A 24,581-nucleotide genomic window follows, 5' to 3' on the forward strand; every position below is an offset into this window, starting at 1 on the left:
CACCCTGGCCATAGAAACTAGTTCTCCACAAAATAAGCGTTAGAGTGTATCTTCAAAGCTCCCTAGTCAGTTCTGTTCATATTAGATGTAGTTTTCTCCAATCTTTTCTGATTAATATCTTCTAATTCACTTCCAACCTTTAAGTATGATACCCTTTAAAGCATGTACATTACAGTACTTCAGGTAAGATACCCTTTACTCCCCAGTTCACACTCTTTTCATCCGAGTTTTAGAATATTCCCTTGTACCCAAATCTCATGTTCCATTTAGCCTGCCATCACTATTTGAAAAACCTCTGTCCATTCTGAATCAAGGCAAAATTATAGTACCAATTTCTAATCCTTCAAAATCACCCAGAATCCATGATACCAAGGAAAAGGGATTTCTGATTTTTTTCCCTGTAGAAATAACAGGCTTTCATCTATAGCGATAACATTTGTATTCCATACTGAAGTTTTCTTTAGTTCTCTTACATTATGGACAGCATAGAAGAGTTTTACTCCAAAAAGTTGGGTAGTCACATTAAGTAGCTGTTTGGTTGTTTTGTTCAATCATGCTCAACCACAATTAGACTCAACCACTTGCATGCAGGCCTCTACAAACAATTGCTTGGTCTGGCAGTTCTTCCCCAGCCAAAGTAATCTCCAAGTCAAAACAGGAGGCACAACAAAACACTTGCAGCTTGTTTTACCCCTTAATCAAGGTATTTTGCACAAAAATGCACCAGTATATTTTCTAGGAGGATGTGGATCTTCTTGAAACCTTCTCATTTTATGCGAGCAGAAAAGCGTAACACTTTTAAACAAAAGCCTTTTTGGAGACAATGGCAATGTTATTATGCCTACGATCTTACCCAATATTAACAACAGACATCATACCACAGATACAGAGTACCTAGGCAAACTGCTTTTGTGGTGCATTTTCACAAGCAACTGTTCTTTGAGCCCTTTAGGTTATAATGCTTAAGATAAGCTAGGTGTATCTTAAGGGTGACAAATGCAGGGTGCAGGGATTTATAGGGTTTAGCCCATTTTGCCCATTTTTCAACTGTGCTTGAAAGCCTGGGTTTGCCTTTAGCATATTGTTGGGAGCTGCATTTGGATAAACAATCCCCACACACATTTGCAGCATTTCATGCTCCAGTAATTCCTACCCAGGGGTGATGATCACCTCATTAAGCAAAGTAGGTAGCTGCTTGAAGAGGATTTTGATGGGGAAAGCTTGGATCTTCAATGATGATCAATCGCATTATGCCCAACATCAGTAGCCATACGTTAACTGCTCCAGCGTTCAGCATGCCACTACACAGAGGTTATTGCAACATTTACAGTTGCAAAGTGGTGTGGAGCTTTTTTCATGCCAAGAGGTGAGGTCAAAGTACTGTTTCATGACAGCAAAATAGTTAAGGAATCCCAGAAAAGAGTCTGAAAGCCTGGATTATATTTTCATATGGCTCCCATTTTTACTCCTTTCAAGTGGACTCACTATTTACAGCAGTCATGTTTAGCCCTACAGCCAGAGTGACAGAATTTTAAGGAAGCTCACGCTTCATGTTTTGAGATGTGACTAGTTTGTTACAAACACTAAGGCAAAAATTAATTAGCATTTAGTCTCAACTCTTTACATAGCACAAAGGTTTAAAAGGTTAACACTTAACATTCAATTTCAATGGACCACAGAAGATTGAAAAATCTCTCCCATAAATTTCAATCCAACTAACATTTAAACTCCATAGTCATTCTCTTTAAAAGTCATTTTCAGATACTGTGACTGCTTAGCAAGAAGTAATAAGTTTAAGAACTACAAATCTCCATTAACGCACCAGTCATAAGCACAGACTTCAGTTACATATTTAGAAGTCTGCTTCTAACCACTGTCAAAAGCAAGACACCAATCAAGACAAGGACTGCATTCATAAGACATAAAACAGCGTTGTTATGCTTTACATCTCAGTCACTTTAGAGACAAAAAGACTAAAGTTTGACTTACCTATCAAAAACAGCTGTTTAAATCTTGTGTATGCAGTCTGGATATCTTGCAGAGATGGAAGGCTGCTTGACAAGTCATCTGTCTTCAGGAGTTCATAGGGAGGTTTGCTAATTGTCTTATAGATTCTAAATCAAATCATCAAGAGATTAAAGCCTTCTGCTTCACAAGTCAAATAGTGCACCAACTATTATCATTGAAAACAAAGTTAATAGGCATGGTTTGGAAAACAGCTGTAAGACGAAAAGATACACATCCTGGAAAGCTAATGGCCTCCATGCATTTTTAAAATGCTGGCTGGAAGCTTGCCTACAAGCTTCTTACAAGTTTTGCTGCTCTTAACTGTTACACTGACAAAATGATATTTGTGCATATTTGTGCAGTGATGAATATTACAAGCATTACTTGATTTTTACTACTGCTTCTTTAGTATTGTCTTCACTAGACACACCAAAATTACTTTACTAGCAGGCTATTTAGAGGTTAATCCAGAAAGACGAGATGGATAGAAACACCCAAACCTCCCAGCACACACTTATAATTTTTCTTGACTTTTACCAACCAAATTACATTCTGATACCTAGCTGCCAAGTCTGCTAATGAAACACATGAGTAAAAGAAAGAAAAAACAAAACTCAAACAAGATGGTATACCTGACTTGTACTTCCCTACATATCTGCTCATTTTTTCCCTAGGAGGAGAGGAAAAAATACCAGGCCAGATGAAGCTTTGTTTTGGACCCAGAACGTCCCCTCTCATTCAGGCTCCAGAGCTCAGATGAGCATCAGCTTAGTAAGTATCTCTGTTGCCATGCTGCCTTTTTATTGTCAAGATTTGGGAAAAGCTGCTCTACCTCAAATTTCAGAAGTGAAGCCTTGGGGGCACTTGCCCAGACAGGACAAGAGTACTTTGTTTCCTGTATGTTGTAGTACAGAAGCCTGCTTTAAGTGAGAACTACAGGAGTCCACATCAGAAATGCAGGTTACTAGACCTACCGGAAAATGCATCAGATAAGAGAATTGAGGGAAAGCAATCATTTGTCAATTACAGTATTTCTTCCAAATTGAAATAAACAATTTGTGCTAGAAGATCTGGCTCTAAACAACTTTTTCAATAAAAGAAGCTGTTAATTGTAAACATCTGCTGTGTGCTTGAGTTCAGACTAATACAATGGCATGTTAACACACCCTTATGGACAATTTGTAGTTATATTTTTAAATATTAGTGGTTAACCACCAGTAGTCTATAGCAAAGAAAACCACCGATACTACCCCAAGTCCAGATGGCCACAGACAAGAGATCAAAATATCAGTTGATACCTTGTTACAGCTTACTAGTAGTTCTACTTAACTTTCACACTATGAAATAGCATTACAAAGAGCTGTAAGTCATGTAAACTTCCCATTTCAGGGGAGAAACATTAGAGGATTTGCAGGAAGGGTCAAAAGCCTTTCCCATGCAAGTATAATTATTTTTAAAAACAAAAGAGGTTTTAAGAGCATTATCAAGATCTTTCCTGTTAGTTTGGTGTGATTAACAGGTTCTCCACCTATGAGGAGAAAGGAGCTAGCAGTGAAGCAGTACAAATGGCCATACTAGCCTGATCTAATAGCTTGCTGCTAAAAGAGAAGTTCTCTCCAGGACACCCAAAAAAACACCAGAAAAAAAGAGCAACAAGTCATTGCCATAACTCTCAGCCAGGCAGCTGTGCTCTTCCCCTTACGTTAACTTTGGCATTTTTCAGACTGCTGAGCTAATTCAGCTCCTTAACTCAGCTGAAGCAAAGTCCTGTCTGCCATCACATCTGAAAGTAGCACTAGCGAACTGCTAGATTGTCTCAGTCATTTTAGGTCACTTTATCTAAAGTTATTTAAGAATACAAATCTAGTTCTGAGAAGACAACAGATTTCAGAGAGATTTAGAATTTGGCTTGCAATTTCATGTTTAGAGATGGAGTCTAGACTTCACTTGCAAACACAATTGAGCCCATCAGCTAATGATACTTTAACTGTACTTTAAGACTTACAGGCTCTGGTGCTGCTTTACCTAATAACAAGGCACAGTTTATACAGAGATTCATCTGATATATACATATCTGTATTTCCGCAAATAAGCCTTCAGTGATGTTACAGTCCTGCACAACTGACCAACGCTGCTAGGCCAAGGGCTTAAACCCATTCCACTACAAAAAACTACTTTTAGATCTAGAACTTGTTTCCTGATGCGTGCAAGCTTAAAGATATAGCATATATGGAAAAAGAGAAGCAAGGTCCATACCAAGCAAAGTGTTGTGGACAGAATAGCTATTACTGACCCATCCAAGAAGGCTTTTTGCATTTGTGAAGTGCTGTCATCCTGTTCTTTGGGAAATGCAGACATTTTGAGAAGAGCAGCACCGTTATGACAAGACCAACACCAAATCTGCAGAAAGACATATACCAGGTGATAAAAATTGGTAAACTGTTCCGTACAAAATATTTGCTTAAGTGACTGAGTGATTACAAGAAATTTCTCTATGCTGTGCTTTATTAAATTTTTTGGTGTATTCAGTAAACCCATCAGTAGAACCAAACTTCTACAACTGCACCAAAACTACGTGCCTCAGTACACTGTGTTATCACTTGCAACTTTTAAGTTAAGCTTTATACAGGCACAGGGAAATATAAAATGTCAGATTATGTCAGAACATTACTTTCTCAACTGTGCTTATAGGTGAAAAAAATTGATCAAAATGTCTATGGCCAAATTACATTGGAAGATATGCCACAGCAAGACAGCTCTTGTAACTAACTCATATATATTAGCCCTCAGTTTCTCCACACAGATATAGTAGTGTTGTTCTTATAGTTCAGCCTCGAGATAACTCACTATATATACACTGTCATGCCTTTCCATGTAAGCCACACATAAAGGGTCATCTAAGCATATGAAATAAGATATTAAACAAGAACTCCACAACTAAATCAGATTGCGTAGTTAGAGGTATTCCTTGTAGCAAGTCAGTCCTCAAAGCATCTTACTTCCTTTTACATGTAATTTCTTGACTCACACCTTGAAGCTCTGAAGTTGATCTTTAAACTTGCTTTGAAACTGGGAGTCAGAATCATTTTCATCATGAATATATTACACAAGTCAAATCAGGAAGTTAGAGTTCTGCTACCAATATACAGCAGCCAAGAGGTGCACCTCAGAAGGATGCAGAAACATCACAATCATCAAAAGTGGAAAAATTGACTATTGTCCTTTCACTGCTGATTTCTCAAACTGATTTAATATGGTCAAGCTATTTTGACAGTAGCTGCCCAAAAAGGATTTGGAAATAATTAGAAGAGTTATACAAGGACTCTGAACAATGCAAGATGCAATTAAAAAAAATCACTTCTGTTTCTGTGTAACAGCCACTGTAATTTGTCTGGCTGACCATCTGAGAAAAAGTGAACCAAACTATTTGGAAGTTCACTACCTGAAGGGACAAATTGGGCAGGACAGTACAGCACTGTCTTCTCCATGGACTGAGTAATTTAAGAGCATGAAGTGAATATGGTTTTCCTTGGCAAACTTGATGGACATGCAACAACTCATAAGCGAGGTAAGACCTCATAAGCGAGGTTACTTTGCTCCTTGTTTCTATCTGCTCTGTCTTGCTGGTTCTTAAACTCTGGTATGAGGTAGGAAGCCAAAGCCAACTTGCTACAGGGCGCAAAACAGTGTATTTAACTTCATTTTCTGTTGAGACTGGTAGAACTAGTTTTTCTGCTAGGCTACTTGGCTTTGTAAAAATGCTGCATCATCACAGCCATACTACTTACCAGTACCCAAGCTAGGCAACTGAAGGTATTCAACTTATCTGCACATTCACAATCTTCACTTCAATATCCAAACAGCATTCCAAGCCCTACATCCTGCCCCAGCTAGGTGCCAGTCAGCACTCAGTCTCATGAAACACAGGCTGGTGGGTAGACAGACTAGTATATGAAGACTACAGGTCATTAAACATCTGATGTAAGTAAATTGGGGCTGTGAACCCCCATTTTGCTTTACATTGTTCAAGGGGAACATAGAATACTTTGAGCACCTCTCCTTCCAGCTTCTATTTCCCCTTCTAAAGATGCTAGGTGTAAGTGTGAGCTGTTAAAAACAAGTTCTAAAAATAATATGCAGTAACATCTGAAATACTCATTGAAATTATGCCTTCTTAGTAAGATTTCTTACCCTCAGTTATGCATATATACTTACAATTCATACTTCAAGATACTCTCTTCAGAAACGCATATGGGAACAACAAAATACAAAGGCAGCCTAAGATAACAAAAAAAGTTTCTTGCACTTAAAAACTGAACAATCTCCAAGCTCCTTTTAATGATGGTGAGTGTTCTAGCCCACAAGCTGATTATATATTCACTCTTACAGCTACAGTAATCCTTCCTACTAGATAGTTATATTGTCCTCAACACCCTCCCTTTATTTTCAGCTGGGATAAGGTATTTTCTTCCAATCTTGACTGTTCATTATTTTCACTGCAACATTCCCCTGCCTTTCCAATTAAGTCCTACATTTAATTGTAACATCTAAGACTGATTGCTAAGACTGCCTTGGTTCTCTCACTCTTTGTTGCTTCAAAAGATACCCTTCTACTATTAGACAACTACTTCTGTTTCCATGCCTTGCAAGCAGTTTGCATCACAATTCAAGGGTCTCTTTTAATATACCATGAATTTCCAAGTATCAGCCAACACTATTTGTGTTCAAGGCCCACAGAAGCAACAAAGGTAAGTACTTAACCTCAGCTTGGGTCTCTCAAGACAGAGTTCTAGAATAAATAGTTAAGACTTCTTTGAAAATTGGTGTGAAATTTGTTTCCAAGGTAAAACACTTCAGGATTTGACTATTAAACAACAGTAGTACACAAAGCCTTGTATACATCCTAAAGGGTTCACTGATAGATACTACTTAGCTAAACTGGTAGAAGTATACAACTCAGCCTTCCACTAAAGGCAATGCAACTTGACTTCCACCAGCACATTTTGCAGATACACTTTAAACTAGTTACTCTTCCCCCACCCAGTCCCCCAACCAAAACAACAGAAAATCTCAAGTGTGTGTAACGGGAAATTTTACCAGAGTAACGGTACAGGACTGAGAAAATGTTGTCCTAACCAGTAAGTATGACAAAAGTGTAGGTATACCAGACCTACATATTTTCTATTCCATTTTAAGGTGGTTTATTCTCCACCCCTAGAGCTATTCAAAGCTTGACTGACCAAGGTCCTGAGTAGCCGGACCTAATGTTCAAGTTAACCCTGCTTGAGCAGGGGTTGTGTAAGATGACATCCTGAGGTCCCAAATAAAAGTATCCCATAAATCAAAATGGAAACCAGATCCTAAAAAAAAAAATCCTAAACAATTGTGCAATGCTCAGCATCAAAGGTGGCACTGATTTTTGCAAATCTTACTGAGATGTATATCCAAAGCTCACTATTAACCAGGGCAAACTTACTTTTCAGAGACTCTGTAGCCTTCGTTGGTAGTCACTGCTTTGTATTTCACATTCCCTTTGGTCCGCTCCAACTCATCACGCCAGTCCTCAAGGGTATCAAACATCACAGTTTGGTTTCTTCCATCTGTCAGACAATAATGTTAAGTTTGTAGACTATCAGGAATTCTAACACGAAAGCGTTCCTAAATCAAGTATTTAGTTTTCATTAAGGTAAGCAAGCAAAACCTCTTGTGTACAGAAAGCCTTGAGTGAAAGATAAAACGCCTTTGTACAACACACTGCTTCTGTCTGATCTTTAACAAACCTTCTGTCAAATACTGCTTTAACTAATAACTTCAGGTATAGTTTCTCTTACAGAAACTAATCAGTTCTTACAGAACTTCCATACAGTTGAGGCTGTCCTCACATCCAGCCTAAAACCCAGGTTGCTATGCAGCAAATACCATTGTATACTAGCGCAGCTGACTGGCATCTAATAACATAGACATAAAAGTAGAATTAAGAATCATACAAAAAGCCTTTCTGCAATTCAGATATTGCATTTCATTTGAAGTTCATTCTTTTGTCATGGATAGGAGTTTTGCACTGAACAGAAATTTCAGGCACTTGATAAGAGCAGAAAATTGATTACAGCAGAAAATTGATTACAGCAATTCAGTCTTAATCATTTCAACTGAGAACTTTTCCCGTATTTCTATTTAGTCACCTCAGCGACATTTACGACAGCAGGTAGATTTAGTCTCAGATCCTGTATAACCACCATATAATTTATGGAGTAAGGCCAATTGTTTTAGACACCCATCATAATTAAGCATCCTGCAACATCAGCTAACGCAGAAATACCAGACAGCTAGAATTTCCGCAGAAGATACAATGACAAGTGAAACTCTCCACTGTAAAAAGATAAGGTAGATGAAATTATTTACAGCTGGAAACAGAACATTATTAATGAGCTCTAAGGGACAAGTTAAGATTTTAAGAGTATCAGACCATAAGAGGCATAAAACCCAATTTCTAAAGTCTATTTGGTTTGTCCTGTAACAACTTCATGAAGAATGAGACCTAGGCATTTATTATTAAAGGTAGTTATTAAAATATGAAAGAATTCTGGCACAACACTTCAAAGTTGCTATAAAGACTAGGCTTCACATTTGCTTAGTCTCTACCTGGAAAAGCTTACAGTCTTTCTGATGCTTGTAGTTCAAACTGAGGAGCAGTTACAGATGAAGCCTGCAGAAACTACCTGAGCCGGCAACGTGCCCTTGCAGCAAAGGTGGCCAATGTATTCTTGGGCTGCATTAGGAAAACTATTGCCTATAGGTTGAATGAGGCGATTGTTGTTCTCAGCTCAGCACTGGTGAGGCCATGCCTGCTATGTCCAGTGCTGGGCTCCCCAGTACAAGACAGGGCCTGCTGGAATAAGCCCAGTGAAGGTCCATTAAGATCATTAAAGGGCTTGAAGCACCTGATATGATGAGGGCTGGGATCATTCAGCCTGCAGAAGAGAAGGCTCAGCAGGGGCACACAGGGGCAAGAAATCCCTCCAGTGTGTACAAACACCTCACTGGGCACGGAAGCAGTGGAGGGGAGTAAAGAACATGGATCTGGACTTAGGGATATCCAGTGACATGACAAAAGGCAGTGCATACAAGCTGAACTACAGCAAATCCCATTTAAACATCATAATAAACTTTTTCACTGTGAGGACGGTCAAATAATGAAACAGGTGGTCCAGAAAGGTTGTGGAGTGTCAGTCCTTGGAGACATTCAAAACCCAACTGGACAGGACCCTGGTAAGCTTGCTGTGGTTACCTACTTTAAACAAGGGGAGATGGATAGGAACACAACTAAATGATCTCTGGAGGTTTCTTCTAACCTCAATGATTCTGTAATTCCATGACATATTTTGATAAGATTAATACCTTGGGTACATCAAAACTTCCCTCTGTGAAAGGAGCAAGCGTTCCTGGTGCACTACGACTCAGGTTCCTAGTTCAAAACAGTGCTATTACTTCAGTTGAAGTCTGAACTATGAAATGCTAGAAAGTGCACTGACAACTTTTTATCTTGAATTTTGCAGCTTACTATATTATTCAGCCAAGTTTGATCAAGTGGGGAGATTATGTAATAAGTTAGCTATAAGAGGAAGTCAGATGTCCACTAGAATCTTGCTATACAAACCTATGCTTTTTTTGCAGTTGCCTGGGAGAAGCAGATCACTTGCAAATAAGAGCAAAAAGGGAAATACTCTGTCAGATGCCACTGAAAATGTAATAATTTAAGAATTAAGAGCAGGAAGTTTGGTTCACTGCAATAGTACAGAAAAAACATTGATAAAATAAGCAAAACATTTTCTAGATGAGAGCACTCTAGTCAGAAGCACATGAAAAGCATTTGCACATATTGATCACAGTAAGTTTTCAATCCAGTGACGCTACTCTTGCTTGGAAAATTTCTGTGCAACTACACTGAGGGACACAGAAACCAGCAGCAGACAATTTAGAGATTTTTACCAACAAGTCTAATGATGCATAACAAGAGAAAAATGAATCTTCTGAGGCTATCTGCCAGCGGGGCAGAGTCATGAGCCAAGCACAAACTCAGCTAAATGTCCCAGACTGTTTAAGGAACTAACAGTATGCAACAAATACAACCCAAAAATAGAAAAACATTTACCTGTGTTGTTTGGGGCAGCTGATGCATACGAGAACAGAAACAAGCGTTTAAGCAGCTTAGGAGTCTGGCTATGATGAACTATACCACTGACGATCTAGGAAAGGACCAAAAATTAACACCCAAAGACAGACTAAGACTGTCAGTATAAAAACCATGATTTTTCTACTCTCCTCTCCCAGGTTTTAAACAAAACTGTTCAATGGGTTCTATTCCCAACAGCTGAAAACTTACCTTTAGAAAGCCTTCTCCATTGTCTGCAAGACACTATACCTATTTGGTTTAATGAAAAAAGTATTATCTGTTCAACTTTCAGAATGACTCTTACTATTTAAATAAAGGTAGTAGACTCCTAGTTTGGAGTTCAGATTAACCTGTGAAAAGAACCCAAGTTATCAGGAAAATAACTGCTTTCACATGAAAAAGGCTGAAGTCTAAAATGTAATAAAATTGTATCATAAACAGAACAGCTTCACAAGTTTGCCTGAGACAAATCTAATTTCATGTAGTACTCTCAAGCTGCAGTTTTCTTCAAAGAGCCTGTGCATCTGATCTTTTAATGGCTATACATAATGATACTTAATGAGTAAGGTTAGCTAGAAATCAAAGTCTTACTTTCTCTCTCAGTTGGGAATGATCAGAAAACACTTCAAGTTTAAGGGATCTCTCAGGGTGAATTTCATCCTTCCCTCATCCCCACAACTAAACACCCAACACTAAGTTTAAAAAAAAAAAACAAATTAAGTTACTATACTTACCCTTTTCACTTCCTCTTCTTTTGTGTATCTCAGGCAGAAATGAAATACTCTAAGGTCTTTACAGTAGATAATTAGCTTCTCCGGGTATTTTCTCAGTTGTCCAGTTAGAAGTTTCTTCTTCTCATCATAAACTACAAAATTAAAAAGTCTAAGTAAATATAAAACAGAACTTTGCCATCAGTTGATAAAGCTACCCCTGCTTGACTTTTCGAAATTCTCAAGAAACTAATTTAAGCCCAAGTTTTAGTAGTCAAAACAAGGATCCTACAACAGACTGGCAAGCTCTTGTGCTAATATACTCAACTTTTTTCTTTTAAACCCATTCAAACTACTTCCTGCAAGGTAGAAACCAAACTTACAGCAAGCCAGCTGCTCAGTGATTATTTCTGTTCACATGCTGACTGCACAGTAAGCTCAAAGTTTTGAGATGCATAAAGAACATAGCTTAGTTTTGCCTCAGGGAAAGTCCCCAAACAAACAAGATCATTCTAAGTTCCTAAAAAAAAATTGCTGCGTTTTTTTAACCACCATAAATCCCCCAAGAGAGCCCTTTGTTCACTTCTGTTTGAGGATGTATCATTTCACATCTTCAAGTGCTGCCAGCTAGGCCATTATATACAAAACTAAATTGTGTTTCATAACCAAACTCCACTAGTCTGCCCCTAGTTCACTCCTTCATGAATCCACACCACCATTCAGAAATACTCTGAATACTCTAACACTAGTCCAAAGTCAGGCTTCTCAGTAAAGCCTTCCCCACTACTTAAAAGTTACCAGCCCCATTCTTGTTTACCTTTTTTAGCCATACAGGCACACCTGTAAGCCCTGCTGCAAAACACTCATTGATTTACTTGTAAATTAAAACGTCGTTTTCTCTCTCCTTTGGTATTTTGAAGACATCATGAATCTCATAAAACAAAGTTCCCTTAGACAAACAAAAGGTATTGTTTGGGAATCTGGTACCCATACTGCTCTGCAGTGCCACTGCTCAAATGAAGTGAATACCTCCATATTTATAGAAATAGTCGATACACTGGAAGATCCTTGTGCACCAATCTTACTCAGAGACTTTTCACAGTACACTCTGCTTTGAATCATGACATTTTGAACGAATTGTTTCGTCTGTGCCAGCAAGGTAATTAATCAAAATGTAGCTTTGACAAGCTTGAGGGATAAGACTGGGTTCTGATAGATCTCTTATGTCATTTCATCATTAAATATAACTGCAGCTGTTTTTTCCAGACTACCCAATCCTAGTTTCCGAAGTGACAACTCTATCAGTTTTCTAAAAAGGATGTACGTGTACAAAGAGCACCAGCACTATAAGACACTTAGAAGTGTGAGGCATGTTAAACGAAGAGGAGGAAGCTGACCTACCTCCATAGATTTGATCTACACATTGCAGGGTTATGTCATTTTCTCCTACAATCTTATTCTGGAATTGTGGCTCCTAGAACAAAAAAAATTCTTAGAAATCTCACATTATTAAGCAGTAGCACCTTCTCACACGTAAAGGATGTGTTCAGTACCTATTTCAACATCAGCATTACTTCTTATTCTTATAAGCTGTATAAGGCAGAACACTGAAGAACAGTTACTAAGATACAGACAGATGCAGGTTACACAGGCATCATTTATAAACTGCAGATCCAGTTTTATTTCTCAGCCATGCTTGAAATGTAGACAGAATTTTTACTTTTCAAGTAGCTCCAAAGCATGCATTTCTATTCAGAGTCACTTTTCAAACTAGAATCATTGCAGTAAACAGGAAATACAGTAACTTGATGTAATCCAAGCCCTTTTATGACAAGTTTCCTTGCTATGGGAACCTGGCAGGAAACAGAAAGTCTCTTAAAAGAACAAGTAACCCAAGAATATTCCAACATAACAGCCAGATTTATCACTGGGTAAAATGAAAACACAGACAACCCAATTCTTTTATCTACTGTTTTGCCAAACTGGAAGTGATTTGGGGCTCCCTTCACTTTTATCATTCCATGAGTTCAGAGTTAAAAACTACATTTGAGTGATGCCACAATCAAACATAGTTATGTTAAATATTACATATTATTACCAGAAGGCTGATCTACACTACATCAGCAAATTACATTTTACATGAAGACAACTGTGAAGACAGTTAACCTCATTCAAGTTATTTCCAGGTCTGCACCACTCTGAATCAGGTGGCTAATAACGAACTTTTGTTAAGAGACATATAGCTGACTTGGCATGCTATAAAGATTTAAAGTTAGTGATGGAACAAAGATTAGCATGGTACCATCAACTTTAGCATAAATCTTACGTGATCTGTTGAAAGGGCAGCTTTGTCCCAACTAATTCCAGAAGGTCCAAAAATGTTAAACTCCCTGAAATTTTACCCCAAGAAACTTCCAACTACAATCAACATGTGTCAAATCGTATTCTTCTCACTATTCTTTACTGTCAAGATCACCTTTCACTCAGGAGCCATATACTAGGCTCTCCTTCACTTATATCACCTAGATGGACCAGACTGTTTCAGATGCTTAAGCACACCAAAAAAGGTGTGGCATTACCATTCCCCTTTGACAGCTCAATTTGAGCACCTAAAACAAAGGAAACAAGATTCAACTCATCTCTACGATTTGGGGACTTTTTAGCTTTATTAATATTTGCCAGCTAAATAGTACCAGGTTTTAAAATCTTTGCAGTCAACATCTGACTTTGAATGGAATAATTCAGAGCTTTACTGAGCCACACAAACAATTACCTAGAGCATTTCCATTGAATATCACCTTACTCAGTCTTGTGCAGCCCTGAAATGGTTCTGCAGATGTAACCCAAAGTCAAGCCAGAGATTTTATACAACATTAGAAGTACATTTGACATTCATGCTTTTGCAATTGCTACTAGACAAGCAGTCAGAAATCGGGTTTAAGCAAACTACTGATTTAATTTTCAAAACAACTCATTCTTTTAACTTAAGCTTCACAAAATTACCAACTCACAAGATATAAAGAGTTATAAACTATGTCTAATATAAGTGTCCACATACAGGCTTGCACCATTTTTACTTAAATTGTCATTAGAGCTTGAGGAAGGATCTGCATAGACCAAGCAGATGCAGACTGATTAAAATTAGTCTGCAGCCATTAAAACTCATAAATCTTGTATAAAACTTATATATTCATTTTGTATCCTTATAGAAGGGAAAGACATGATTATTCAGTCATAGATCACTATGTCTTCAGAGCCTGTTTGGTCATAATTAGAAGACTTGTCTTCCTACATTATCATCTGAAGCAGAATCATCATCAAGGAAAGCAATCTTGAAGTTTGTGCATACAAGCTTCCCATAGGTGCCACGATTTGACCCATCTTCTTGTATATACTTGTATACCGTGTTTGCCTCGCAAAGCAGCAGTTCACCTGTATAAAAGAAACACTGACTTGCAACATAACTGACATTTGTAACCAAATTATTTCAACTGTTATCTTAAACTCAGCATTAGCTTCCTGACAACTTCTCAACTGTATGCCTGAAGATATTTCATCACTGTTATACCAAAAGACTAAGAGGCAGCTCCTGGAATCAGTACACTGAGAGCCTTCCACGTTATTAACATTACTCAAGAGGGACTGAAGACTGTTCCACTACACACATTTAGGAGTTCTGTAACCAGAAGTACCTGTATCATGGCTTACTCTAAGCAGTAGGAGAACAACATGTGGAGTTGCAAAGAGCAACCATACGAGCATATACTTGAAAAAAAACCAAAGCCCACTGAAGAGTAGTCAATAAACAAGTTGAAAACTGTTCCAATTTCCTTACTGCTAAACTCTAAGAATGCTGAAACATTTGAGTTGCTTATTACAAGTTCATCATAGTTAATTTTTCATAGCTTTGACTGGAGATGTTGCTTATTTTACAGGTCCCAGAGCTATTTTAAAGTTTTAAAACACAAGTTTGCATAAACAACGGTCAATGAATTTCTAATCTTAAAATTAGCAGGAACTGAGCTTCAAGTTTAAGAAAGTAAAAACAGGTTTTAATAGGTATAATCAGCCAGACTCTTGGTCTTTCCTATAAAGTGCAGAAAACCCAACAGAACAATACTAGTTTATTCTAAGCTTTTACTTGTATTTTATCTTCATAATGTCATCTTTCCCCATCTTGGAAAAGATTTTTTAAAAAGAAAGAATTGTAAATTAAAAAAAAAAAATCTTAACAGTGAATGAGGCGTCAAAAGACCTAAGTAACTCATAGTAGAAGCAAAGCAATTAGGAAGTAAGTTTCCACCAGTTCTTGGTCTTCAGTTCCCAAACAAACAAAAAAACCACACAACTTTATATTTTAAGAAACAGGGCAAACTGAAGTATAGACATGCAGCTTACTGAAATTGAAAAATTTCAATTTTTATAGAGTTTTTCAACAACCCATGCAGATACAGGTATTTAAAATATTTCAACTTGTGTGGGTTGTTACACCAAACCCTCTATTTTACTACTTGGAACACTGATGTCACATGAGTGTTTGCTGCAGACATGGGAATATTTAAATATTGTTTACATGATTAATTTTTTAATTATTTAATTGTAATAATACAATATACAACAGTTACCTGGTAATAAGCGAGGATTTACTTCCTTTTCTATGGGTTCCTTTATGTGTATTTCCTAAAGAGAGAAAGAGTAATTATTACTTTGCAAAGATTGTACCTTCAACACATGCTGTAAATAACAGCAACCTCCCTCTTAAATTCCTCACATTCTAGCAAATAGGCAAATTAAAATTAAGGAAGAAACTTCCTAAACTAAGGAGAGTAAGTTTGTAATGTGCTCCTACTGACTAAAGGTCAGTAGTCTACTAGCTAAATAATTAAGTCCATGGTTTGACACCCACAGTGTCAGTTACATGCAGCTGTGAACACAAGAAAGGAAATGTGTTATTTGTGTAAGTAACAGACAGAAATAAAGCATTACCAATACTTTTAAAGTTCTCTCAGCACATGTAAATGGATAAGCATAAACTTAGTATTACGACACCATCTCCCAGAGTTCATTCATAAGCTTTTCCAGGCATGACTTAACATTTGTTTCTAATGTACCCTTCACAGTTTTTCAAGCTTCATCCTTCACTATCTGTTTCTGATTTTTTTACATGTATTATTGCAATCAAAATACGAAAGTTACTTAACCAGTACTACCAAGATTTTAGGGAAAGGGATTTCAGAATCTCAAAGCCAAGAGGTAAAATCAGTCACAGGATATCCTTTAGCTTGGACCCAAATTGCACAAAACAAACCTATTAAATTCTCCGTATCACTTATTCTAGCCTGGAGGCAGTGACAGTTGGGCTAAAATCTCCAGCCGAAAGACTATTAAACTAGAGGACATGCTACACCCTTCCTGCTCAGCCGGTTCAGAACTTCCTCCTCCAAGTCCGAATGACTTCACATGCATTGGAGTCCTTCTGGAAAACTATTAGTTAACTGGAAACCCCCCCTGGGGCCACAGCAGTAAGCAAGCCAATTTTAGTTTGTCACTAACATCCAGAGTCAGATATTGCAAATCAAGGCAAGCAATCAAAAGGAGACATAAGCAGTAACAGTTTTGCTGGATTAAATACAGAGAAACAAAAGCCCCTGAGAGCTATAAAAATAACCCTCCTTTGCCATTCATATAAACACTTGCTCTCAACACTCAGAAGACCAAAAACAAAGCTTGAAGGCTGCATAACAAAACTAAAACCATCAGGAAACCATGTCATGAGAACAGCAGAGACATTCAAGACAGGTTGGAAAGAGACAAAGGTTATAAAATGAAAGTGGTGGTGGTGTGAAGAAAGAAATTTGTTAACTACAGCTGGCAACTAATGCAGAAAACAAAACACAATTTGCTGCCTTTGACTTCTAAGTCTGGATGTTGTACAAGTAAATTTTAATCAAAGTTCACGCTTGTCAACTAAATAAGTTACTCTGCAAACATGGCTCAAGCCAAACACTGCTGCATTCAGAGCAGAAATGCATACAGGTTTTCCCAATGTTGTCTCTTCACCACTGGTAGTTCTAAGCTGAACTTTGGATTTACTCGTGCCTTTATAGTTATGCCTTCTACTATCACTATTTGTGTGCAACTAAATGCAACATGGTTTGCTCACAAACTATATGCCAACAATCACTGCTACAGAACAGTAAAGCAGTATACTAACTAGGTGTTTTCCCAGTAACTTCTACTTTGGAAGATATCATAAGGCATGTAGTAACTACTGTTGATGTATACACACTGCTTGAATGTTCGTACTCATTGCTATGAGTACCAGTTTATGCTAGTGTTGGCAGATGAGACTTGAGGAAAAAAAAAAATTTGACCCCAAAGAGGTTCTTTGAGCTTACACCAATTTGTTAAAATGCAATGAAGCTTTTATAGCAGGGATCATAGAGGCAAATTTTGAACAAGTGGTTTGGGTTTTCGTTACAAGTTAAATCGGTTATCTTCTGAAAGGAATTAGAATTTTAGTTAAACAGCATCACAGCAGAATAGAGACCTCAGTCAAACACTGAGATCAGCTTATAAAATCCAGTTTCACTCTGTTGACAAAAATCCACAGACATTGAAGTGCTTACTATAGGCAGAATTCCTATAACATACAACAGCTTCCAAGAGCTGAGCCTCCAGAAGAGTTCTACTTGAAAGTCAACATTTATATTCCCCATAATATCATAAATATTTTACAGTTTTCATACATATGCACTAGGGATAGCCAGCATCCAAGCCATGAACATTGCTGAAGAATCCATGCCGCTGCGCTCATTTTCCAATACATTAAATTTTACTAATGTCACATTTTGTATTTGCTCTTTTAAGAGAGAAGGCCAGATGTTTATTAAGAAAAGTTGTTAACTCACCATGAGTCAGTGCAAGTTGTGTAGGAACCTGTAAGTTTAGCTAGTATCTCCACTCTGTTTCAACTTTATTTTTCTAATGGATTTCAGTTTTGGGGCAACACAGTCTTAGGACTAACTTAAGAACCCGCTGACACTAAAATGCATGCTCTTCAACACCCCTTTAATCAGTCATACTGATACATACATACTCACCCACCCACTCCTTTTATCCCTGGATTTGTCTGACTACATGGTGAGGTAATTTGGTTCATAAGATCAGCTGGAAAGTCTGTACTTGTGCTACATTTGGTTTTGTTGTTACTGCCTATTGTTAGCAGAACTGGCTCATCAACAGGTCAGATGAGCACAGAAACAAAAGGGAAGCAGCAGAAGCAAGTCCCTCCCTTTCCACAAGCTACTAAAACCACTCAGACCTCAGGAAACTTCACCCTCTGACCATTTATTGAAGTTAAGCATGCAAGCACTTTCCATATATGACCACTGAAAGCCACGCACACCTCTAGATAGATACTTCTTCATCCGTAGCTTCTCTGTTCTGAATGCCCCAAGCAGCATCTTGGCACTTCTTACTCAGACACAACACAGAAAAACCCTGCTACCAGCAATAGCTAAAAGCACCTACCCATAGGACACCATGCAAATGAGGAAAATTAACTTTGGATTGCCGCAGAAATGACAGAAACAAAGACCTCAACTTTGCTGAAGGTTTTAGAAACTTCTTGCTCAGAGATGCTTCCAACCTGTGCACTTACTTACCTTGTGCTACATTGCTTTTTCCAGGTTATCAGAGCAAACAGTGGTAGGCAATACAGCAACACCCCAAAGTTATCAATTATAACAGTACAGAATACCAAACCATACCAAAACTGCAGGCTGACATGTCACACCATACTAATTCATAATGCATCATTCTTCTTGTTAGTTCAAATCGACTTCAGCTGATAGCACTATGAAACCATAAAGTGCCAGGGAAAGGAGACACCATGCTCCTTGCAGATTCTCTGCTTCAGTAGGGGGAAGACAACACAGAGAAACTGTTTTTCTTAAGGGAAGGCTCACCTCTTCTTCTTCTCTTCTGCTTGGTTTTTACCTGAGTATAGGGAACAACTGCGCAGTTTGCAATACCCAGGGACTACATTCAGCTCTGCCCCAAAAATATATTTAAAGGGGCTAAAATATATTCCCCAAGTCTGTCTGGGGAGATGTGTCTTCCCCAAGTGCTGAAGCATAAAAGAGCCACCACATATGAGGCAACATCGAGTTTAAGGCAGTAAGGTCAAGTAGCAGTTATGCTACATTAAGAGGGTCCTAACACTTACGGCAGGAGAAGGATCCCAAATGATTCCTGCTCTAGGACAAAGAGCTCTCACCACAATTGAGAGCAATTCCTTACCTCCCACTCCACAGGGAGGTAAACGACTATGGACAGAAAATAAGTAAAAAGTGAAAAACATTCCCTGCATGCTAGAATCCAGATTACTCTGATCTTGTCACAGAATTTGGATTTTTTTCAATCAGCATTGCAAAATATGTATATAGGCCTATTGATACTGGACATTGCTCATCACTCGCAGGAGAGAGACAGTGCATACAGTCTGCTGCTGCAAATTATATGCTGTAAGCTCTGAACCTACCTTACCCTACAAAAATGTTTCTGTTTATCCATAGCCAGACATTTGTGCTAGAGGTAATCCCAACAATGGAAAACAAGATTTTTAGTAAACATACTGGGAAAAACATTGTTTATTAGATTCAAGTTATGAAGGAACCAGTTATCACTTCCAGGGTTTCAAGAGCACTGGCTGAAACATACATTCTTTCAAGGCTGACAGAAAATAGTAGTGCTGTGAGAACACAGAATATTTTAACGCTGTTACACAGTTTTCCACAAGTAACCTCTCCACAAGAAAGCTCTACATGGTGAGGCTTGCTGTGAACATCCATTTTTTCTTATTTACTTATACTTCACTAAAAGACTAATACAGGGCTGAGATAGCTTTCTTAACTATACATTTATCTTTACCTGTTGTAAAAGTCAAACTGTATACTGAAATATTTGCAAGTTAATTGTGGTGCTCCAACAAGTGAATACAGTATTCCTGCGTAAAATAAATCAAACTTACGTCTAACAGTTCCACTGGAATTCCATGCAAAAGAGGAAATACCTGTGCACATGCTTAGCATATACTTTGTATTCAGAAAGGAACCAGAATACATACTTGGTATTTTCTGAAATACTATTTCTTGATCAAACAAGCCTAATCCCATGTTGTATGCCCTACAGTCCAGAGGTATGCTCCTTTTGGCTGGGATAGAGTCAATTTTCTTCATAGCAGCTACTATGGGGCTATGTTTCAGATTTGTGTTGATAACACAGTGATGTTTTCTTTATTGCTGAGCAGTGCTTACACACAGTCAAGGCCTTTTCTGCTCCTCTCCCCGCCCCATCAGCGAGCAGGCTGGGGGTGCACAAGCAGTTGGGAGGGGACACAGCTGGGACAGCTGATCCCAGCTGACCAAAGGGATATTCCATACCATACGACGTCATGCTCAGCATATAAAGCTGGGGGAAGAAGAAGGAAGGGGGGGACGTTCGGAGCGATGGCGTTTGTTTTCCCAAGTAACCATTACGCATGATGGAGCCCTGCTTTCCTGGTGGTGGCTGATCACCTGCCTGCTAATGGGAAGTAGTGAATGAATTCCTTGTTTTGCTTTGCTTGTGTGCGCGGCTTTTGCTTTCCCTATTAAACTGTCTTTATCTCAACCCATGACTCTTCTCACTTTTAGCCTTCCGATTCTCTCCCCCATCCCACCATGGGGGAGTAAGCAAGCAGCTGTGTAGTGCTTCGTTGCTGGCTGGGGTTAAACCACGACAAGAGGAGATACTTACTACACTTTAATTAAATAAAGTGCTGAAAATAATCTCTAAACGCCTGTTTTCCTTCCTTTCACAGCTCCATTATCCAATAGCCCATTAGATCATAGCGCATGTTTTCCATGTCCATTTCATCTTTTATCCTTTCCTCTTTCCTTACATTGTCCTGTCCATCTCCTCTGACTTCAACGCCCGGCTTCCCCCACGTCAGCCCAGAGCCCAGCTGTCCACTTTTGTAACTCCTATTCCTTATGCCACTCTTCAATTCCATCACCCCGATTTAGAAGGAGCGCCACACTATTTTAAAATTGATCACTATGGAACACACAATATTGTACCAAGATTTACAAGCAACAAGTACTTGCAGTGGTTATGAGTTAACAGCAATGCACGATTTGAGAAACAAAGGAGAAGACGTATGAAAATTCCCCTCACCTCTGAGCAGCCTGAGGTACACTCCAGATTTCAGGGACAAGCAGAATAAAGCAGAACAAACTCCTAAAATTTAAGGGCTAATACAAGAACTAATATCCTGTAAGAATTAACATGAAGTACTTAACTCTCAAGAACGCACGTGCAAAAAGTAACATTAAGCTTCAAATCAAGTTTAACACCTACATTTTTATTCAAATTAAGATTTTTAAGAAAATTATGATCCAGCTTGTTAGCCTTGTAAATGCTTTCAGTTTTGAAATATTAGAGTTAGAAATCATGAAGCAATTCACTGGTTCTTGTTTCTATGTCTCCATAGACAAATATTCCTAGTCTATGATCAGACATGTCAAAACATTGACTTTATACCCTAGTATTCACCCCACTTCCTGCAGGGTAGCCAAGTCTGTCCTGAGGGGAAGTGTGTCACTAATATCAACATCCTACGGTCTCGCTCTCAACAGACCATTGATTGATCTGTGGTTCCATATAGAAGAGCATAACTAGGTTATATTTAGTCAGATGTCAAAAACGCTGCTTTTCCAGACATTCTGGGGTTTCACAGCGGAAATCACTTCTGTTCCTTTAATAAACAGCATTTTCTGTTCGCTCCTTACTTCTATCTTGCCATACATTAACATGAATAGAGTTCCTGTTTCTTTTCCATATTCAAACAAACCAACCTTACAAGCAGTTTAAAGCTAACTTAATTTTATTTTTCTGAACATTACCTAGCGTGTCCCCCAAGTATCTGAGGATGACTAAACAAGCTGGGGCTAGAACAAAACTCAGCTCTGCCTGCTGCATTTTCTTATTGTAGGGCTCCCCTAACCCAGATGCAGCAGCTTATCTCAAGTTTGAGACTCAAAGTCTCAAACAACTTTCCAGGCAAACAAGGACAAGCCCAAAGAATCTGGAGGTTGCAAGCAAGGAGGACTACAGCGTAACACTGCTATTTTGTTCTGTATTGCACAGTGGTTGACAGAAAATCTTGCTGCAATTCAGAAGTATAAACAGCTTGAAGGCAAGGCTCCATAAGTTCACCAACAAGTCCACCATTAACTCAAATGTTACCTAGATATAACCTCAAGCTCATGAAGTGTCTGAACTGCTGTTTCCCACCTTCTGACAGGGTCTACCAGAGGAAGTATCACACTGAACATACCTGTCGCCTATACTCTTTCATAGAAGAGACAGGATATTAGTCTGCCCTAGTACGGTACGGCAGTCACACTATCGTGATGAAAGGAAACTTCCCAGTCGACCTAACTATTTTCCACATAAGAGGGATTGAAGTATTTCCACTGTTCTATCAGTCTCGCCCCAATTTTAAAACTCAACTACATGGAAGTTAACAGGTACAGGAAATTTGTGTTCAGAAAGATTTTTCTCACATACAAACAGCATACAGTTCCTTGAGACATGCTCACTTCTGCTTATTTTAGGTATCTGATCACATACTTCTTCCAGATGCCCAAATAGCCCCACAGGTTTCATCATATGTCTAAGCTGTATTTTAAATCCTCGTAAAAACCATTAAAATCTTCAGCTTCCTGTGTAACCACTCCATTACAGCAGTCATAGGCTGTCAAAAAACAGCAATACCCAACAGAACGAAGAGTTAAACTTGCTTTACTTGCTACTGGAATCAGACCTCAGTTTCACTGAGCTTTTGAAGCTGCAAAAGAGACGTCAATTCTATGGCAGAAGTCAGCTCTATATTTCAAAGCTTCTGCTGCAAGAGCCCATGAAATTCTTAAATTTAAGTGCATCAAGGAGATGGTTAAAAGCAAAATAAATAAATAAAGAGTAAAATAAAATAAATAAAGAGTAAATGACTGCAAGCTCTGGTGCATCAGGATACTTCATTAAGAGCTTCATCCTCCAATATTAAATACCTTCGTTATTCTTCCTGCAGTCATCAGGATCAAACTTGAAGAGTTACATTACTGTACTTATAACCAAGTTAAAGGACTCTATTATTTGATATCTTACTGCCCTACGTATATTTCACTTGTACCTTCTCCCACTGGCCATTTTTTCCAGCAAGCTTTAATCATCCAGTATGCTTGTTTAAACGGTGAAGCGTCTTTCAGTAAGTCCAATAAGTGAAGTTCTTACCTTCAAAAAATTAAGTTCCTTGAGCGCACACTTTTTTGTATATTTGTACAACATACTTTCCTAAGGTGAAAGGCTGACTTCAGGGAGATCATAGAATGGTTTGGGTTGGAAGGGACCTTTAAAGGCCATTTAGTCCAATCCCCCTGCAATGAGCAGAGACATCTTCAACTAGATCAGGTTGCTCAGAGTCCCATCCAACCTGACCTTGAATGTTTCCAGGAATTGGGCATCTACCACCTCTCTGGGCAATAAAATATCTCCATTTTCACTGGGAAATACAAGGAAGATAGAAAGCTTTTGAAGTAAACTGATGAAACTACAACATATAAAAACAGAGTTGCTACTACAAAATAAGAACATAAGTTTTAAACAGCACAGCTGACTTAAGCCATAATAACTCTGTATTGTTATTTTAGATTCAGTGAAAAATAAAACCAGCAGATTCTCCAAGGTCCTATCAGTGACAAACTCTGTACTAATTAACAAGATAGCTTCTTAAGGAAGAAATTTTTGTCTATCAAGAGAACTGAACAACTGAGAAGAACCAGTTTGACACAGATTACAAAGAACTATGGAGAGGAAAAAGAAAAAAACAACCCAAAAATGGCTAGTTTTCATGAAGACTGGTCTTCCTAGAAAACAACTGTTTACTGGGAATAAGAATGAAGGAATACTTAATAACAATACTGCTCTAATACCATCCATTAACAATAGGACCTCAGTAAATTGAGTCTAAAGCCGCTTCAATCAACCCCCTAACAGAAGTTTCAATAAATAAGTGAAAGGACAACAGGAAGAGCAATACGAAAGATATGTACAGCCAAGAGTTCAACATCGAGCTGTTAGGGAAAGGGACCCAGTGCTTTACAGCGACAGAACTGAAAACACGGAGTTTGCAAAGACAGAGCACGCACCGAGAGCGAAGTGATGTTAAGGGACATTAAGAGTAACAGGTTCGGAAAGTCCACAAGTCACAACGACAGCCTGACATCTGGTCACTGCTTACAAGAAACAATTCAAGTGAAGCACCAGAAAAATAATCAGCTTAAAATTGACCGGCCAACTGCATTTTTTAAGCTTTCTCCCGAAGGAACACGCAAGATGCTTCCCCCTCGTCCTCGGGGAAGCACCTTCCAGGCACCACTCGTGCGATCCCCGGACAGCACACCTAACCGCGCTCGCTCCAGCCACGCTCCCGTCCCCGTCCCACAGGCGCACCACAAAGCTCTCCACAACTCCCCGCGCAAAACTCCCGCTGCGAAACCCGAGCGAGGGGACGGGCAGCACGGCAGGAGCCCGCGCAGTTCCCCCCGGCCCCCTCACGCCGCTCCCGGACGGGCCGGCGGCTCCCG

At 38.7% G+C, this 24,581-nt stretch overlaps 1 protein-coding gene across 1 annotated transcript in view; it reads right to left on the reverse strand.

Annotated features, from left to right (window-relative positions):
• MTMR12 (myotubularin related protein 12) overlaps window positions 1-20,947 on the reverse strand; it is a 28,814-nt gene extending 7,867 nt beyond the window's left edge. Inside the window, exons 1-12 of the mRNA XM_009587635.1 lie at window positions 20,754-20,947; window positions 19,121-19,220; window positions 15,516-15,570; window positions 14,183-14,322; window positions 12,292-12,364; window positions 10,915-11,045; window positions 10,160-10,253; window positions 7,484-7,607; window positions 6,223-6,285; window positions 5,583-5,676; window positions 4,301-4,407; window positions 1,990-2,114 (exon numbers count right to left, since the gene is read on the reverse strand). Coding sequence (XP_009585930.1) covers window positions 1,990-2,114; window positions 4,301-4,407; window positions 5,583-5,676; window positions 6,223-6,285; window positions 7,484-7,607; window positions 10,160-10,253; window positions 10,915-11,045; window positions 12,292-12,364; window positions 14,183-14,322; window positions 15,516-15,570; window positions 19,121-19,220; window positions 20,754-20,947 — 1,300 coding nt within the window. The remainder of the gene's footprint in view (window positions 1-1,989; window positions 2,115-4,300; window positions 4,408-5,582; window positions 5,677-6,222; window positions 6,286-7,483; window positions 7,608-10,159; window positions 10,254-10,914; window positions 11,046-12,291; window positions 12,365-14,182; window positions 14,323-15,515; window positions 15,571-19,120; window positions 19,221-20,753) is intronic.
• Between the last annotated feature and the right edge of the window lie 3,634 nt (window positions 20,948-24,581).

This window comes from Fulmarus glacialis, unplaced genomic scaffold (genome assembly GCF_000690835.1).
Source record: "Fulmarus glacialis isolate BGI_N327 unplaced genomic scaffold, ASM69083v1 scaffold29921, whole genome shotgun sequence".
Lineage (NCBI taxonomy): Eukaryota > Metazoa > Chordata > Aves > Procellariiformes > Procellariidae > Fulmarus > Fulmarus glacialis.